The sequence below is a fragment of the Falco naumanni genome, chromosome 3 (assembly GCF_017639655.2).
Source record: "Falco naumanni isolate bFalNau1 chromosome 3, bFalNau1.pat, whole genome shotgun sequence".
NCBI lineage: Eukaryota > Metazoa > Chordata > Aves > Falconiformes > Falconidae > Falco > Falco naumanni.
Genome location: NC_054056.1, coordinates 117,591,123 through 117,609,514, shown reverse-complemented (window position 1 = coordinate 117,609,514; position 18,392 = coordinate 117,591,123). Strand labels below are relative to the sequence as shown.

General features: G+C 48.7%; 1 protein-coding gene across 1 annotated transcript in view; it reads right to left on the bottom strand.

Moving 5' to 3' along the window:
• Positions 1-11,709, bottom strand: part of KCNK9 (potassium two pore domain channel subfamily K member 9) — an 84,689-nt gene extending 72,980 nt beyond the window's left edge. The window contains exon 1 of the mRNA XM_040587378.1: positions 10,847-11,709. Coding sequence (XP_040443312.1) covers positions 10,847-11,432 — 586 coding nt within the window. The 5' untranslated portion in view covers positions 11,433-11,709. The remainder of the gene's footprint in view (positions 1-10,846) is intronic.
• Between the last annotated feature and the right edge of the window lie 6,683 nt (positions 11,710-18,392).

The following is an 18,392-nucleotide window of genomic DNA, read 5'->3' as shown; positions in this document are numbered from 1 at the left end:
AGACAAACTTCAAACAGCCTGTCTGTGTACAGAACCATTAAAAATAAGGCAGGAGGAGGCTAGTCCATACCTTGCCGCAAGGCAGGACAGTAAGTATTGGTCATTCTTGGCAGATGCTTGTCTATCCTGTTCTTCAAGACCAGCAAAGAAGAGCCCACACCCTCCCCAGGCAATGTATTTCAGTGTTTCACTGGTATCATTGCTAGAAAGATTTTTTTTTTCTCTCTCTCTGTGGCCACTGTAATGCTTCCTTGCCGATGTTTAACAGCTTTTCTTATTCACTGTACCTACTCAAGTTCTTCAGGAACAGACCATGGTTTTGATCAGATTTGAAAAGCTCCCCAGGCTGGATTCTTTTCAAAGAGATATGGAAACAGTTTTTTAACTGCTCGTCACTCAACCTGCAGTCAGGTTTCAGCTAGTCATCCAAATCAGGACCACATATGCTCAACAGCCAGCAACTTCCACTGTGATACCTATTGCTAGGATGCTTGGAGCCAAGCTTGCATCCCATGCATCTACTTCTTCAGTACCACCAGCCTTTACTGTGGCCCATCTTGACAAAAGAAAAACCTCTTGAAACCTTTCAAAAGAAACCTGTGTCATACCAAAATGCCAGCAGCTGACCTTGCCTACAGTCATAAGGTCTGACTTCAAACATCACTCAACAGCAATGAAGTAAAGTTGAGGCTTTATGAAAACTTATCTCTGGTGTCCGTCCAACAAGTCAAACCAGAGCTGAATGCAACCCATGCAGATTAAGATATCACAAGCAGTGGTAGGAAGGCTTCTAAATGAAAACATAATTGAGGGTGGATATTTGGGAAGAAAACAAAAATGAAGACATTCTGAATCATACCTAGTGCTTCTCAAGCATTAAAATAAACCTCTTGGATGTGCAGTACATTCATGAACTGACTTAACACTGCTAATTTGCCTCTGTTGGCCTATGTTAGTAGGTATCAGCTTACGGTGTTTCCTCTGACTGGCAGAGTGCACCCATTAAGGCAAACACATTGCTACTAAAGTCTAATTGTTTTGAAAAGCACCCTTTAAATAGCAGGCCTTTTACTACTAGGCAGGATGTGTTTTAAGAGCAAGTCATGAGCTTAAGCCTTTGCTGCCAAACGACTGAATGATCATTTGTTTGTCAGAGAACATCACCAGAAAAGAATGCAAAAGCTGATAGGGCATCATGACTGAAGAACTACCATCTCCTTCCTGTTCTTTGGATGTTCATTCCCACATGAAACAGCAAGGGCAGGAGAAACTCTGAAGGAGAGAGTTTGAGAAGATCACTGAATTCCTAATATATCAGTTGAAAGGTCAACTGAAGAATTCAGCTCAAATCACTGGGATTTCCAGGTGCTTTTGATGGCACAGATCCAGTGTCATTGTTTTAACTATCAGCTGCCTATAAGTAGCTTTATCTTTATCTCTAACACACCTAAGTAATACTGGGGGTGGGGGGAGACTGCAATGATAACACATATTTGGTGTCCAGGAACATACAAATTATACATCAGGGACTTTTATGGAGGATGTGGCAGAGCAATGGTGGGCAGATCCCTTCAAATGTTGGGAAAGACTCTCACTCCCCAAACATTGATCCCTGCACTTTAACATCCCAAAATATGGTTTTTTCCTCTTTGGCAGTCTAGGGCAATTCGGGTTTTTTGACAGTCTAGTATAGGTGACAATCCTGAATAATGCCGAAAGGGCATCCTTCTACCATTTCCAGTCCTCAGCAGAAAATACTATATGCATTATAATGTAGGGAACTCTTCTGAAACTCTGGTCTCTCTGGAAGCCCAAGAAGTTTCCAAAGACCAGAAAAACTGGGGGAGCACTGAGACTTCAAGTCACCTCTGCAAGTATGAGGTGTTTCTCTGCTGCAAGATTGTAATGGCAAGTTCAACTGTCTTTATTTCATGAACAGCTTCTAAACATTCCAGATGCAGTGTCTTATATGACTCAGTCTGTATGCAGAGCCTTATGGTCAGGGCTCCACATCCTTTCTGCTGCTGGAGATCATTTTATTGCAGGTTCCCTAGTTTCCAGAGCAAAGTTATCTTAAGGACCAAACTGCAGATTTTTAAAGATTATTACTGCCAATACACTATTTTCACTGAGCGAAGTCAGATCTGTTTCACCATACAGTCCAAACTTAACAGCTAACAGCAACTGTTCATCAGTTCAAGTAACAGAGGCCTAAACCTTTGAAACAAGAGTATTCAACATCTTTTCCTACTGTGTCTGGTCCTAAAAAGTTCCAGACGGGTGTGAAATGCAGCAAAGTGACAACTCAAAGCTCCACGTGGTCACAGGTTTGTTACAACGGTTAATTTCTGGTACGGTTGCCATAGCAATTGGTCTGTGATGGTTTAAACATAGGAGGAGGACATCCTCTCTAGAGGACATCAAAAGAAAAGAGGGTGGAAGAAATAAAATATTCCATCTGCACCCAAAACACCTCTGTAATGAGTTAATAGTAGCACGCATTGGAAATTACTGACAGTGCCAATTGCCTTGGGAGCAGAACTCTTTTATTTCTACGGTCCCTTCAACATGTCAAGAATATCCCTAAATTGGGAGACTACGAACATTTCCTCGCAGCTAATCTCCTGCACTATACAATTAGAGAGAGCTGCTGCAGGTTTCATTCATCAATCTGTGCCCTAAAGCTCTCTGTGAAATTTTCCTGTCTGAGAAGGCTCATGCAGCTAGCAAAGGGAGCAATCTTCTTCGATGGGAGAGCAAGGAGACAATCATCTTCCCATCAGATACCTTTTAACCCCACCACTTGCCTGCTTTTCTCTGAAGCTCTTCTTTCTTGCTGGTGCATGGAATTGAAAGAACAATACAGTCTATTCCCTCCTAATCATCCTAGTAAGTAACAAATACATGAATCCTTAATAGAGGTATGTCTTTCACTGACATGTCCTAATTGTCTCCATAATGAAAGCAGTCAAGAAGGATACTGAACCCTTTAACCAACTAATGATTGCATAAGCCTCTTGTGACAATTGGCCATATATTGAAAACAAAAGATGACTAAACTCCTTAAAAAGAAAAAAAAAACAAAACAAAACAAAACCAAAAAACTGCTAATACACTTAGGAGGTTCTTCCCCGAAACAGAAAAGAAGTTAAGTGTGTGTTACACTCTAAAACCAAAGGAAAGGTGTCCCAGTGGATCAGAAGAGGTTGGCTCAGAAGAGGTTGTTAACTGTCTGGCAGCAATGAATGAAAGCAAAATACATTAAAAAAAAAACAACATACCACCAAAACAAAAAAATGGAACAAAAAGCATCAACATTCTTCCTCAAGGTGTTTCTTTGCTAAACGTTTAAGGTATGCAGTAGGCATGTAGTTAAATGTTTCACTTTCGATTAACAAAATAAAAATCAGTATAATTGCCAAAGGCAATGTACATTTTAGCTCCACAAACTCTGTTTGCTTCATTATATAAAAAAAAATGAAATCTGAAAACTGCTATTTCAGATACATTTCCAGGAGTTGGTTTGTTACAAAATATAGCTCCTTGTGTTATAGAATTCATGTCAAATTATGGCCTCATCCAAAACTACTGTGACTCTTAATATTCTCTCCATTATTTACAACAGATTTGTTGTAAATATTTGGGGTGTGGGGGGGTCTAAAATTCTTAACTCTTAGACCCACTCCCTTTAATCAAAGAAACTGCCGTTACTACACCACCACCAATACCAATGTTAGCTGTAGCTACTCAAGTCACAGACACCTGGTAGGGTATAGGTAACCTGGGAGAAGGACTCTACCCATACATTTTAACTTGAAGTCAGTAGATTCCATGGACTATAATGCAGAGAAGGTAATGAATTCAAATTAATTTGCGTCTCAGCAACCTATGTATGTGAAATTTCGGAAGTAGTCCATGGCTTTACTCAAAAATACCCACAAGCCAAAATGAGTGGAATAGGCTGCTACACACACGAAACATTTGCTGCAAGTCCACAATAAACTCTTAGTTCAACTTAGATGCCACAAGGACTCTTACTGATTAGTTCTGCTTCACCAGCAAGAATCCTTGACAGCATCTGTTACAGGGGATGGGGATATTTCATGCAGTCTTTATCTGGATCTAGCCAAGGATCTTCATTAAAATCCATAGAAACTGGGTAACTAAAAACCTAAAGGGCCTTTGACAGAAGACACATAGTAATAACAGAGATAATTACCCAGAATTGTCTATGGTCCTTCACGTAATAAAGCTCCAGGTTCTGCTATTACTGTATTTCAGAAGACCTAAACTGCGGGAGTTTGCTAGTATCACCTTGAATTCATTATGGATGTCTGCCTTTGATTCGCCTTCACTATTTAATCTGGCTATAAACTAATGCCATGTGGTCTGCAAGAGAGAGAAGTGAGTTGTTTGGCAATTAGAAATAGTTCTCAACCTGAATCTTCAGAAAGCCATTTTATCTTTTTGTCTCTAAATTGAGGGTAATTTTTACACAGTGGTGTTGTGAAGATGAATCACCTAATGTCAGTAGAGCATTCTGAATATAAAGTGCCGTGGAACTCCAGCTCGAAGCCATCAGCATGGCTTTCAGCATTTATGAAGGAATATGCTCCAGCATTGAAGGAACTAAGCACCTCAACTCAGACTGCTTTCAAGGGAAGACAACAGCATTCTGGTCCTTGCTTTGATCCAGACCAGCAGTGTGTGTCCCAAAACCCATGGTGTCCAAAAGGCAAACTCTGTTACTCAGTAGATCTTTAGATCAAGCCTCATAGTTTTGACGCTGTTGCCACAGAACACAAAGAGATTTTTATTCTTTATAGTTGAAGCTAACAGCTAAATTTCTTCCCTTACCCTTATTCTAGAACATCTCCTCTCCCTCCCAGTTCTGCCCTGTTAATTTCTGCTTGCCATCCTTGGTATCAGTGGGATCATTTTCTTCTTCAGTTAACTTCTTCCTCAAAAGACTCACCCACACCTCTAATGTTTAGCCTTGTCAGTGGGTAAACACAGATATTTCTATGCTGACACTTGCCAACGTACATAAATGGTTTTACTGCATAGAACAATAATAAATAAACAAAGTGCATATAGCAGAGAAAATGAAATTTCAAAGATCTTTGGTTTTCTTTCTCAAGAAAAAACAAGCTAGCCCTGGAACTATTACAGCTCAAAACGTGGAAAAAGGAAGATTCAGAAAATCATAGAACATATGGCTGATAAAGACTTCAAGAGGTCAACCAGTCCATCTTCCTCCCCAAAGGCAACACCAGCTATAACGCAATCATTCCTGACTGATTTTTGTCTAAACTCTTTTTAAAACCCTCCAACAGTGGAGATTGCACAGTCTCCTTAGGCAGTATCTTCCAGCAAGCAACCACCCTGACAGCTGGAAAGAGTTTCCTCATGCCTATCTAAATGTCACTCACTTCTAGTTAAAGAAATAACTTATGAATAGTTAGGAGGAAGTGAAAAAGCACCAAATCCTAAAAAACTGCAAGACACTAATTTCTCAAGCCTGGTCACACTAAGGAAATCTGCTGACACCATTACCCAGCTGAGTGGTTAGAGGTTTCTTGACACTTCCCCAAAACTGTTTTTCAGACTTTTACTGGATATTGCATTTGCACTGCCAGTAAGCCATACAGTGAGAAGCTGCAGTTCAGCATCAGTCTGAGCTGTATTTTTGCCTTGCTTATCAGTGATTTTTAAAAAGCTTTTGCTAATGTGCCTCTGGCAGGAATTTGAGGTATCATTGCAAAACCAGTTTTCAAGAACTCAAGAACCGTTTCTATAAACATGTGAGCAAAGTGGCCACAAAGTCCCCTCTGCGTTAGCAGAACACTATTTTGGATACTTTATTATTTTTTTTTTTAATCTCCATGAGACAAAGAATGTAGTGTGAAAAGGTTTTGTAGAATATTTTAGCAATGCAAGGGAGCAAAATCCTATGCACAGTTCATCTTCATGCGGCTCACTGAAGCTGACCTCATCCTTGCCTGGGAGATACCCCCAACAGATATGCAAGTCCTGATCATCCAGTATTCTTCACTGAAGCTTCAGATGGTGTGAATGAATAGATTTATTACCATCTACAAGCATTCATATCACCAGAAAATCTTTCACTCTACTTTCACCTGAGTTTATTAATTAGAGTACCTTTAATCTACTCCGTGCTCATTTGGTTTTTTTTACATGAGATATGACCTTCATGGTCTGGGCAAGTCACGAATGCAGCAGTTAAGTGACCGAAGCATTGGTGTCTTTATTCTCTCTCTTTCTCTTTTCATGTCTTGTTTTCTTCTTTTCTTTTATTGCTTTCCATTGCAAATTGTTCATCTGTCATGATTCCCTACTCAAAGCTTTTCAGTGGACTGTCTTTAAATATTACTATCCATCAAAAACCAAGAGCGGAGGACTCAAAACACCAGAGGCTGGTCTTAAAGGAGCAATACTGACAAAATAATTCACACATGAAAACATGTCTTTTTCCAACCCATATTACAGACTGCAACACTACCAGCCTGGTATTTTTATACCCATTTTATGGAAGGGTAAAGTGATGCAGAGGGGGATATAGAGACTTAACTACTGTCCTGAAATGGATTTAACCATGTGTTTGCTTAGTTCATTAATGAAGATTCAGAATCCCTGTCAGGTCAACATCTGCCAGAAGCATGCAATCTTCTCATCTGCATGCAGACAGCTCATGAGTGTTTAGCTGTTCTGTAACCAAACAACTGTCAATAGTTGATATTCCATCACCACTACAGGTATTGCACCATATTCTTTAAAAAATATTTCATCTGTGCTGACCAGCATAGTTCAGTCACTGCTTGCAGTACATTTGAATCCGAAAACAAAGGCCTAAAAGCTAGAAAAAGTGACTAGCAATTCAGAGCACACACTGTCTTAATTTTGCTCCCCTTACAGTCACTTCTCAGGAAAAAAAAAATAAATAAAAATCCTCAATCTGTTTGTTGTTTCAGTTCATTTTAGGGTGACATAAACAGCTTTTAGTTCTTTACATTCTGCACAAGCCTCCAGAAATATTCAGTGTTTACTCGAGCTCAGTGGTGTTAAATCAAGTATGACTATCACCCTTTAAGGCCTAAATGATGGAGCGATATCCATACCAATAACACATTTTGACAGTGTTGACACCTGCTTACTTAGAAGCAGTTTACTCACTGTTATAAACCTGTAGAAATGGGCATTAAAACTTACTAGGAATCCTAGGAGTTAACTTTTGTTTTCAAAAGCTGGTGTTTTCAGTCATGGTATCCAGCCTTTTGATGAACTCTGTGACCTATTTTACAGTGTATCTCACAGAAGACAAGTAGCTGGATGAAGAACTTGATTAAATCACTCTGTCATCATTTTGGCTGTGTAACTGGAAACGGCTGTGTAACTGGAAATGGATAGGAAATTATACTAGGTAACTCTGAAGTGAGAACAATCCAAAATGAACTCAGCAACTGGTGAGAGCCAAGAACAGCTTATTAGTTCTTTTTGACCACCTAAAACTTTCACAGAATTAGAACATGGCAAAAACTTTGTGAAAGCTGGGTATTTTTCTTTTGCTAATGGATTTTTAAGAGCAGAGTGATGCTGTAGCACCTGCCATGGTTGATTTTTTGTTGTTGGGGGGGGGGGGGGGGGGGGGGGAAGGAAAAAAACCCCGAACAATCCAAACACCAACATTGCACCTGTGGAGCAGAACACAATGTTGTGTCCCAAGTGGAAAAAACACTTTTTCCATTTACTTGCTCGGCCCTCGCTTCTTTGTTTGGTGCTGGGCTTGGCAAATGAGCAACAACCCCCTACCGCCCTCTAATAAAAGCCAAATGCTATGGATTAGGGGACCTTCCAGTTCCCACACACGCCCCCACCACCACCACCCCCACCACCCCCACCACCCCCCCCGGGCTCTCCCGCAGCAGCCCGCTGCGGAGGCTCCCGCCGCGGGGGAGGGGGCGCGGAGGCGGCGGGCGGCGCTGTCCCTTCAGCACCACGGCCCGCCCCGGCCCGCCCCGCCCCCACCGCCTGCCGGACTACACACACACACACACACACACCCCCTCCCTCCCCGGGAGGCGATAAGCGCCCTTGATCAAATGAAAGGCAGGCATGGTATTTCGAATCACCACGGCGAAGAGGTAATCGCTTCAGACACGTTGCTAGCACGGCAAAATCGAGAAGAACAATTAAGTTCCACATAAATTAGTCACCTATCATATGCATACTGCCAGACTTTGCGGGCTGCTGGCTCCTGTGGTGCTTCTCCGAAGAGCTGTGGAGGTAGCTGTAACTCCACAGCAGGCAATGAAGGTTTTTATTCACTCTCTTGTAAAAATCAGCCCTGCGATGGTTAGTTAGATGCACTTTTGCTGGAGCACCTACTGACTACAGCCCGTTCACCAAAGCATATGCCACTGCATGGGCTGCTTGGAGTCTGCCTGGAAGGTTTCAGAGGGAGAAGGAAATGTGTGTGACAGCGTGCGCGCAGTCAGATTAAAAATAAGAACCATCACAAAAGATGAATATGAACATTTTAGATCACTGCCCTGTGCAAGAAACATAATCTCTTATTTTCCTGAGAACTTAAACATGGAAGGTCCCCTCTGTGAACCAAATCATTTTAGGATAAATAAGAAAGTAAAGAAAAACCTTCCATGCTCGCTTTTACAGACTACCAGTATATCAGATAACACCACGAAGCTACTTTAGTACCAAAGAGATGATACACAAAATAGAAGTGCGTTTGGCAAGATGCAGAGAGTAACTATTAATAAACTTTGGAAAGACGGATCACATATCCTCCTGGAGCTGAGTTTCCTAAATGAACAATCGTTAAATAATGTCTGTCTTTCTGTGCCATTCTTTATTATCACTCTTTCTCCCAGTGGCTCCCCATTGCTATACACGCTCTAAATTTAAACAATTCTGACATCCCAAAGTGCCTCTGCCTACAGAAATGCCCGCTATCTGCTGCACGTTGAGCTGCTCCAAGCTTCCTAAACAAATCCCAGCTCTTTGCAGGAGAAAACGCTAAAGCTTCACAAGCAAGTTGCACTTGTTTCTAGGTAAAATACGAAGAAAACAGGAACTACCATAAAAGCAGCCTTTTCTACTTGTCACCAACCAAGCTTAGGAATGCAGAAAGTATTGCAGCTCCCTCTTAGCAGCAGTATCGGGACCTATGAGGCATGTGCATGGAAGCCCTGTGCTAATCCAGAGGGGTACGACAGTCCAGTATTCACTGTTGCACAAATAAATGACAAGAGACAGATCAAGGAAGGGAGAATCAGTGACCAAAAGGGGAAAGAGAGTTCTGACATGGTAATGAACATCAGGAAATCTAAATCATCGGCCAAAGTTACATGCTACTTTATATTCTGTAGCCTATTAATACATGCATTTTATATAAATACATCTAAGAACAGAAAAGGAAATTACCCCTTAGAAATCTTATCTTTGTGAGGGCAAACAGGCTCTATACTGTCAGATGGTCTTTCAAGGGAAATTTGTTACTGCCCCAGGTATAATATAGTCAAATACAAACCTAAGTAGTCGCTGCTCAAAGGGCAGCAGACAGCACGTTCTGCTGAAAACTGTCAGTATCTTCAGGTGGCAATGTGCAAATTTATTGTAACGAGCCCTAAATGGTAAAAAGATTGAGTCCTTCTGGATTAGACAGAGAGCTAGTCTTTCGTGTCCTGTCCGATATAAAGCACTATCAAACAATCACTGAGCTACAGAGGTCTTTTTGGATCTCCCTAGATGTTAGGGGGGGGAACACCTAGAAGTGCTGGGAGAAGCACATTACCAACAGCCTCAGTAAATCCACCTTTAATGAATACAAAACCAGGAAGAACAAACCTGCTCATCAAGCCAAAGCCAGAGTTGTAGCATAGTTCCGTGTGCACTCTGCAGCCTCTAGTTATTGTGGTATTTATTTTTTACAGCAGGGAAGCAAACTTTATATGAAACGCTCCACTTCAGCTGCAGGGAGCAGAGAAGTACGCAGTGACAGCCTGTGGCTGTGTCCACCAACTATCCCTCGACCATCCTGGGCAATGGTGTTTCTGGGAAGCTGGGCAGCACGGATGTGACAGCGGGCATCATTTTACCTGTCAGACCGCATGCCCACAAAGAGGAGACACAGATTGTGACCTGTTGGCACATCAGACACTCCAGCTGCAATAAAAACTTCAGGAACACGTTGGGAATGCCCGGGAGAGGCCCAGCAATGGGACCACAGCCGTGGGAACGCACCACAGTCCTTGCCAACACCAAAACAAAGTTTGCAAAAGCAGGGTTACACTCGGCTACATCAAGGGCTTTCCCAGCTGATCCTGTTCCCATGCCCTCATCGTCCCCATCCTCATCCAGCTGCCTTCTAAGTTTTCTTCATGTCTCTTCAGGAAAGGTGCAAGGAGGAGCATGGCAACAGGGTCTCCTTGTTCCTGAGGGCAACCCCAGGAGAGTGTCAACCTGCCTCTTCCCCCCCTCCTCACTGCCACCCAAGCCACAGCTTGATGGTGGCCCCCTGGCCAGCACCAGTCCCCCCAGCCAGGCCAGCCCCTCTCTTCTCCAGTCCCACCCAGGGGACGAAGTGTCCATCTCCGGGGAAAGAGGTGTGGGACACCCCAAGTCCAACAAGTGCTGATGAAGAGCAATGAATTACATAACGCGGGAGGGAAGCAAAAAAAATTCAACCGGCACTTAACCCTTTGCATGCTACCGGCCCCCTGCCCCTCTCCCTTTCTCCCAGCCAGGGGGGCTTTTGCCCCAGCCCCGGCCCTGACCTCAGAGGGCCTCCCCGAGGTGAGACACTCACCAATGGTCGTGATGACCGTGATGGCAAAGTAGAAAGAGCCGGCGAATTTCCACTGGACGCCGGCCCGGTGCGGCTCAGACTGCATGATCACCAACTCCAGCTGCCGGTAGTCCTCGCTGGTGATGTTGTACTTTCCCTTGAGCCGGATCTCCTCGGCTTTGAGTTTCTCCTCCTCCCGCATCTCGTTGTCGGACTCCAGGGCATCAAAGACGGCAGCCCCGACCAGCAGGTAGGTGAACGTGCAGATGATGAGGGACAGGGTCCGCACGTTCTGCCTCTTCATGGCCGCCAGCAAGGGGCGAGTGAGGGGACCATGTCCCCCCCTGGCCGCCCGGGGATCCGACAGGCCGCAGCAGCCGCAGCAGGGGGGCAGCTGCCGGGGGGGGTGGCGGCGCCCGCCGCCGCCGCTGCCGCTGCTCCGGGGCAGCTTGTGCTGCGGCGGCGGCCGCTCTCCGCCCGCCTGCTCGGGCTCCTGGGAGGAGGAGAGGCACAGGAGGCTGCTGGAGCGCCGGGACCAGGTGCCCTGGAGCCTGGAAACTCTGCGCAGGACCTGCCCAAACCAAGCCGTCCCAGTGCGCAGGGCCATCCAGGGCACCCCCGCTCCTCCCCAGCACCGAGGCCAGGGGCAGGGGGTCCCCGCCGCGGGAAGGGGGCGCTGGGCGGTGCCCCGCCGAGGGGCCGGCGGCCCCGGCCGGAGTCCTGTGGCGGGCGGGTCCCCCCGCGAAGTTGCCGCGGCGGCGCGGGGAAGGGTCCCCCACAGCCCGGGCGGGGCGCGGCGGGGAGGCGGAAGCCGCCGCCGTCCCAAGTTTCTTCAGGCGGCGCGGCGGAGCCGGGGGGGGCCGGGCGGCGGCAGCGCGCCCATCCGCGGGGGGAGGGGGGAGCCGCGCAGGGGGGGCGAGGTGGCGGCGGGAGCCCGGGTCCCGGCCGTCGGGGGCGGCCCGCGGGGGGGGCCCGACCCGCCCCGGCCCCGGCTGCCCGGGGGAGCGGCGGCCGGGCGGGTCGGGACGGGCTGGGCGCTCTATTCCTTCCGCCGCGGTGCGAGGCGGGCGGCGGGGAGCCGGGCTGCTGCAGGTGGCCGCGGCGCAAGCAGCGGAGCGGCGTCCGGCGCGGCGAGGGCGGCGGCGGCGGCGGCGGCGGTGTCAGGCGGCGGGCGGGGAGTTGGGGGCAGCATCCCCGGGCACGGCGGGCCGCGCCGCCGCTCCGGCGGGAGGCGGGGGCGCCGAGCCGCCGGCGTGGCCCTGGCGGCGGGGAGCCAGCGCCCCGCAGGAGCCGCGCCGAGCGGGAGGAGCGGCGCGGAGCCGCCCCGGCCGGCAGGCGGGGGAGGCGGGAGGGCAGCGAAGCAGGCGCCCGCCGGGCGAGCCGGCAGCCGCGGAGCACCTGCCCGGGGCAGCGGCGGGGCGGGACGGCGGCGGGCGCTGCCTGCGGCCGCGGGCTGCCAGGAGGAGCGAGAAAAAAACCCCGCGGCTTCCCCGGGGAGAGAGCGGCCCGGGAGCGCGGGGAGGGGGCTCGGCCCCAGGCGGACACAAAGGGAGAGATGAGGAGAAAAATTGAAAAAAAAAAAAAAAGAAAAAGGAAAAAAAAAAAGCTAAAAAAAAAAAAAGCTACTTTCACGGCTGCTCCCCCGGCGCTTGGGGCTGGGGCTGCTTTATTTAGGATGATTTTAGAACAAAGCCGTTAAGAAAAAGAGCAACCGTCCTCCTCCTCCTCCTTCTCCCGAGCTCTTGACATCATCTCGGGGAAAATCGAGCCCGCGCCCCTCAGCCATCGCCCGCGCGCGCGCGCCTGAGCGTGTGTGTGTGAGTGTGTGTGTGTCCGTGTGTCCCCGTGCCCGCTCCGGCGCTGGCACGGGAGGCGGGAGCTCGCCCCGGCCCGCTGCGGGGAGCGGGTTAACCCCGTCGGCGCCGCCCTGTCAGGGAGAAGCCGCGGAGCTCCCCCGGCGCGGCGCTTTCCCGCCTCCCCCGGGCTTGGCCACGCCCCGGCCGCCGAGCGGGGCCGGGCGGTGGCGGCGGGGCGGGGCGGGCTCCTGGCGTTCCCTCAGGGGCAGCCCCGGTGCGGCCGCCGCGGCCGGTGCCAACCCTCCCGGCGAGTGCCGGCCGGGACAGGTGGCCTGTCCCTTCCCCCCACGGCCGCCGGCCCGCCCGGGCTCTGCCGGCGGGGGCCAGCGGGGAGGGAGGGAGCGGCCGGAGCGGGCTGCGGCTCAGGTAGCGCTGCGCCCGCCCGGGCCCCGACGCCCCGCGCAGAGCTGGGCTCACGCACGGCCGCAGCCCCCCGCCCACAGCCCGGCTTCACAGGCCGCGGCCCCTACACACGCACACGGCCACACACCCTGCAGCCACACACCCCACAGCGAAATACACCCCACAGCCACACACCCCCCACAGCCACACACCCCCCACAGCCACACACACCACAGCAAAATACACCCCACAGCCACACACCCCACAGTCACATAACACCCCACAGGCACACACCCCACAGCCGCATACACCCCATAGGCACACACACCCCAGACACAGGCACACACCACACACACACACACCCCACACACACACTTCCCCCCACAGGCACACACCCCACACCACATACACCCCACAGGCACACACACCCCATAAGCACAGACGCACTATAGGCACATACCCCACAGCCACACGCACCCCACAGCCAGACACATCACAGCCACACACCGCAGCCACACCCCGCACCACAGACACACACACCACAGACACACGTCACAGCCACACACACCACATAAGCACACACATCACAGGCACATACCACAGATGCACACCCCACAGCCACACATACGCCCCACAGCCACACACACACCACAGAGACACCACAGCCACAGCCCACAGCCACACACACCCTGTAGGCACACATCACAGCCACACCCCCCCCCACAGCCACACACCCCCCACAGCCACACACACACGCCACAGCCACACATGCACCCTAAAGCCACACAAGTGCACCCGCAGCCACACCCCACTGCCACACACCCCAAAGCTGCACACCCCACATCTTCACATCATGTGCGCGCACACACGCGCACACACAGCTCTGCATGCCACAAATCCTCTCCCAGAGCCGCACACACGTGCTGACCTCCACACACGACAGCCCCCCAAACACAACCCCACACACCACAGCCCCCTCATGGTCCCCAGCCAAACACACCACAGCATCACACCCCCCAAAGCCCGCCACGAAACACGCAGCCGCACACCTACTGCACAACTACCCCACAGTCCTCCCCACCCCACCCCCACCCCACAGCCCCCTCCCCGACCACCGCCCTTCCCCAAGCACAGGCATGCACACTGATGTGCACACACAACACGCACAACACAGGGCCATGTTCCCCATGGCTCGGAGGAGCCAGCCCTGCTCCCTGCAGCCCAGCCCTGTGTCTCCTGAGCCACCAGCCTGCTGGGGGGACCACGATCCCCTCAGCAGCTCCTGGCTCTTGTCAGCCCAAGGCTTCAGGCCAGGACCCTCACCGCATCCTGCCCAGCTCCTCCAGGCACACCTCTCTCCTGCTCCACCACCAGATTTTTGGCAGCAGGTGTTCCTGCAGGAGCCTGGGGCTGCTTTCATGTATGCCCTGACACCAGGCTGTCCCTTATGCTGTCACCTGGCCCGTGCTAACTGTAGGCCTCCTCCTCTCTTAGAGCTGAGATTTTCAACTGGGCTGCCTCTGCCTTCTCTGAGCCTCAGGTGACGTCCCCTCATTTTAGATCTTTCTGCAATACTGGAACCCCAGGGCTCGTTACTGTCATCCTTCATCCCTAAAAGCAACTCACCCTCCTGACTGCAAGTTGTCTAAGGCCTTTGGATGCCCTTCCTGAGATACGAGGGGGCAATGGGAACCCGGTGCCTTGCAAATGGATCAAGAAGGCTGAGAGGGCAGCTTCGCCGAGACTGAAGCTCTCTGAAAGGTGTGCCTTAGGTTAAGCAGACAGAACAGGTCATAAAGCCCTTTGTGAAACTCTTGGACGCAGGGAGGTGGAGAAATTCATTTCATTAACTTCAACAAACAGGATTTCACCCAGGGCAAATTCTGCATCGCATCACCTGAGCATTACCAGAATCGTTAGAGCACTGCATGGAGCAGAAAGTCCTGCCTGCCAAAGGAAGCCTGTACATAACAGCAACAGGGGGAAGGAGGGGAAAGAAGGAGAAAAAAGGAAATATCTGGTTTCGATCAGCTCCTTAAAAATAGAAGTCTGATTACCATTGCCCATTTCTGATTCCCCAAGGGAGAGCAGAAGAAAAAGAAGAATCTATAAATAGTTTGCAACACAGAGAATCCTATAGCAAAGTTGCTGGGAAAGATCAATAGCATGATTCAAGGAGGGCTCCAAATTACATCTCAGGGGAGGGAGGTGCTGAACAGAATTGATAAATGAGTTGCAAATGCTGTGTGTGTTGTGTGTATCTAATTAACAGAGGGTGACTGGGATCAATAGCAACGAAGGAGCTGGTCTAAAAATAGCACTCAGGCACGGATTGCAACCTGCAGGCAACAGCTGGGATGGAAATGTCCCCTGTAGTAATTAACCTTTAGCTGGCAAGCGTTGGTTAGCGTGGGGTCAAAGCAGAGCCTGTGGGCAGCTGGGAAGGGATGAGGTCTCCATGGGACTTCAGTCCAGTGAGTGGCATGACAGTCATGGAGGGTACAGGCACAGCCAGGAGCTTGCAGCCTTCCAGTGGTCAGTCTGCAGTGTCAAGCTGCGGATTGGTGTAGTGTTTTCTGGGAAAATATCTGAGTATTAGCATTTTGCTGGGGTTGTGGAATGGGAAATATTTGTAGTTCTGTGTACTTGCAAATATTTCAACATTGCTTTGAGGAAAAGACACAGTAATTTTTTAAACATCTATTTACGTCTACAAGAACTTGGGATTTTCTTCTTTTTTTCCTAACCTTGTTGCCAAGAGAGTCTCCACCTCTCTGAGGACCAGTCTTTGCTCAACCAGACTCACCAGCAGAAGTCCGTATTTGAACCACAGAGCAAATAACATCCAAAGGGAAGTGTCCTTCAATCCTTCCATCTACAGCAGAGTAGTCAGGAAAACTTCATGGAGAAGGATTGATGTTGGACGGGATGGTCTGTGGCTCAGCTCACAGGCTCTGCTGGAGCACCGGGCTGAGCTGGCATCACCCAGGTGAGAGGCAGAGACACATATACCCAGGAACAGAAAGTTTCTTGTCAGCCTGAGTGCAGGATTGGGACCTGGGGCATATGGCATGATGGAAAGAAAAAGAAACAATAAAGGTGAAGAATCTAGAAAATATCTCTGTAAAGCTGGCATGGAAAGGATTGGAGGGGTAAGGGATGAGTGAAGAGCTTTTCTTTCCTTCATATAGATGGAAGTGGCTAAAAAGATCTTTCCTGGCCTAAAGTTTTCTCCATAAGGTAAAAAAACCCCACAACCTCTTCTATTCTGTTGTAGACAGAGCTACTAAAGGACCAAACCTTGTTTAGTCATGAAAAGGAAGGTTAACTGCAAGCATCACACATATCTTAGTTCCTCTCAGTTCAGTCTAACTTGAGGGAGAACAAGCAGGCTGGAAGATAGCCTTGAGCTGTGTAGGGGTTGCCCTGGCAGGAGTGCTAACCTAGTGTTTCACCTACTCTCTCCACAAAAAGCCAATGGGAGTTAGAAGTCTCACACATTCAAGATAAGAGTGTATGGGTGCTGTTATGTTATAGCAGCTTTCCAGTTTTACCTTGAGTTCACTCTGCAACGCAGGCATGAGCTAGCTGCGAGGCAACTGGCTTCTGGGTTGCGTTTGTGGACCTCTCTAGTTGAACTGTCAGAGATGCTTCTTCACAGAGATTTAGTGTCTCTCTCTGTGCAAGAAGGGGCTGCCAATCCATGAGCCACCTACCAGCTGAACCACAGGAGTCGCAACAAACCAGATAAGGAAAAAACCCAGAAATCCAAATGAGAAACGTGATCAAAACTAGAAAGAAAAAGAGCTAACCTATTTATTTTTCTGTACAGGTTATCAAGAAACCATTATCCTTCTCTTGAAAAAATGGCATGAAGATGATCAGAACAGCAATTCTGGTTCAAGGCCAAAGTTCATTTAGCCCAGAAATCTCTCCTCCACAGAGGCTATAGCAGACATGAGGGAGAAATGCATACAAAACAAGTATGTGTGATTCTTTTGCAATTCCTTAAATACTCTCCCAACTTCAGACTGTTTTAATTCAGAGGATTTTCTGAGCCTCCGTTAATTGCTTTTGGTGACCCATGACAGATCTTTCTCCCAATAACTTGTCCTCTCTTCCTGAATCCAGCAAAAATTTTTGCATCCTCAGCAAAACCTCTCCTCCTCCCCGAAGAAGTTCAGCAGATCCATTATGCAAAGCAAGAAGAGCACTGCCTTTTATTTGTTCACACCAGGCTTCCTTTGGTGGTCCCCAGCCCCTGCACTGGAAGAGAGAGCAAATTCTGCAATTCCTCTGTGCCACTCATGGTTTGGTAGAGACTTCGAAGTTCAAGAAGGTAGCCCCTGTCCCCCATGCGGGGGTGTAATGTCACAGCTCTGTGTGGCTTTACCAGCTTCCTGCCATAGCAGTAACAGTACGAAGCTCTGTGGGTACAGGCAAGTAAGGCAGAGGCATAGCCCTGGCTCACTTTGCCCTATAAATTGTTTTTGGCCCTTTTGGGTGTTTCTTTGAATTCCTACAATAAAAGTACCATACAAGGCATTGTCCTCTCCAGGGCTGTATGCCCTAAGGAAGCAGGAGATACGTATTGACACTTGATGGGTGTTGAAATTTGCTGTGGATGTTCTTTTGCGTGACAATAGGCAATTATTCGTGGAAGGTGGTCACACACAAGGAGTGGTTGTTGCCATGCTGTTTACATGAAAGGACTGCTTCAGATTTGTAGCAATTCCAACACCTGGCGAGATTGGCAATGCGTAAGAAAAACATTGCAATTTCAGTGATTATGAATAGCTCACCAGAGATCCCCCATAAAAATTCTTCCTTTTAAGTCTGCAAAACTCATTTATTAAATGATCTGACGATGAATAAAGACTGTCCACAATGCAGCCACAGCACCAAGGTGAATGTTGTAATTCTAAGAAGTGGGAAGTGGCTCAGTTTAAAAATGCAATGCCTGACTCAAAGCCTATCATTGCGGTATCTATCAGCTCTGGTGGCCTTTGCATCAGGCTGTTATCAAGAACACAAAGATTATTGTGACAATTATTAGAGACTGGATTGTAAGGAGTGAAACTTCCCGTCAGCTTCATAAGCTGTCTTCATGTCCTTTGCTTCCGCCAGCTGTGTGCATTTGCACAGTCACTGAAGTGTTTGTGGACCATGGACTTCTTTGGCTGACTGCGGGAGGAAACCGAGCTCAGGTTACCAGGTGAATACACCTGTGTCCGTAGAGCTGTAGCTCCGGGAAAATGATGGAGGAGGGAACCTTCCCCGTGCAGCTCTGATTTTATTCTTTGTACCTTTTCCCCTTGATGTTCAAAGGAATGCTACCTCTATTGGATACACTCAGGCGTGTCTCAAAT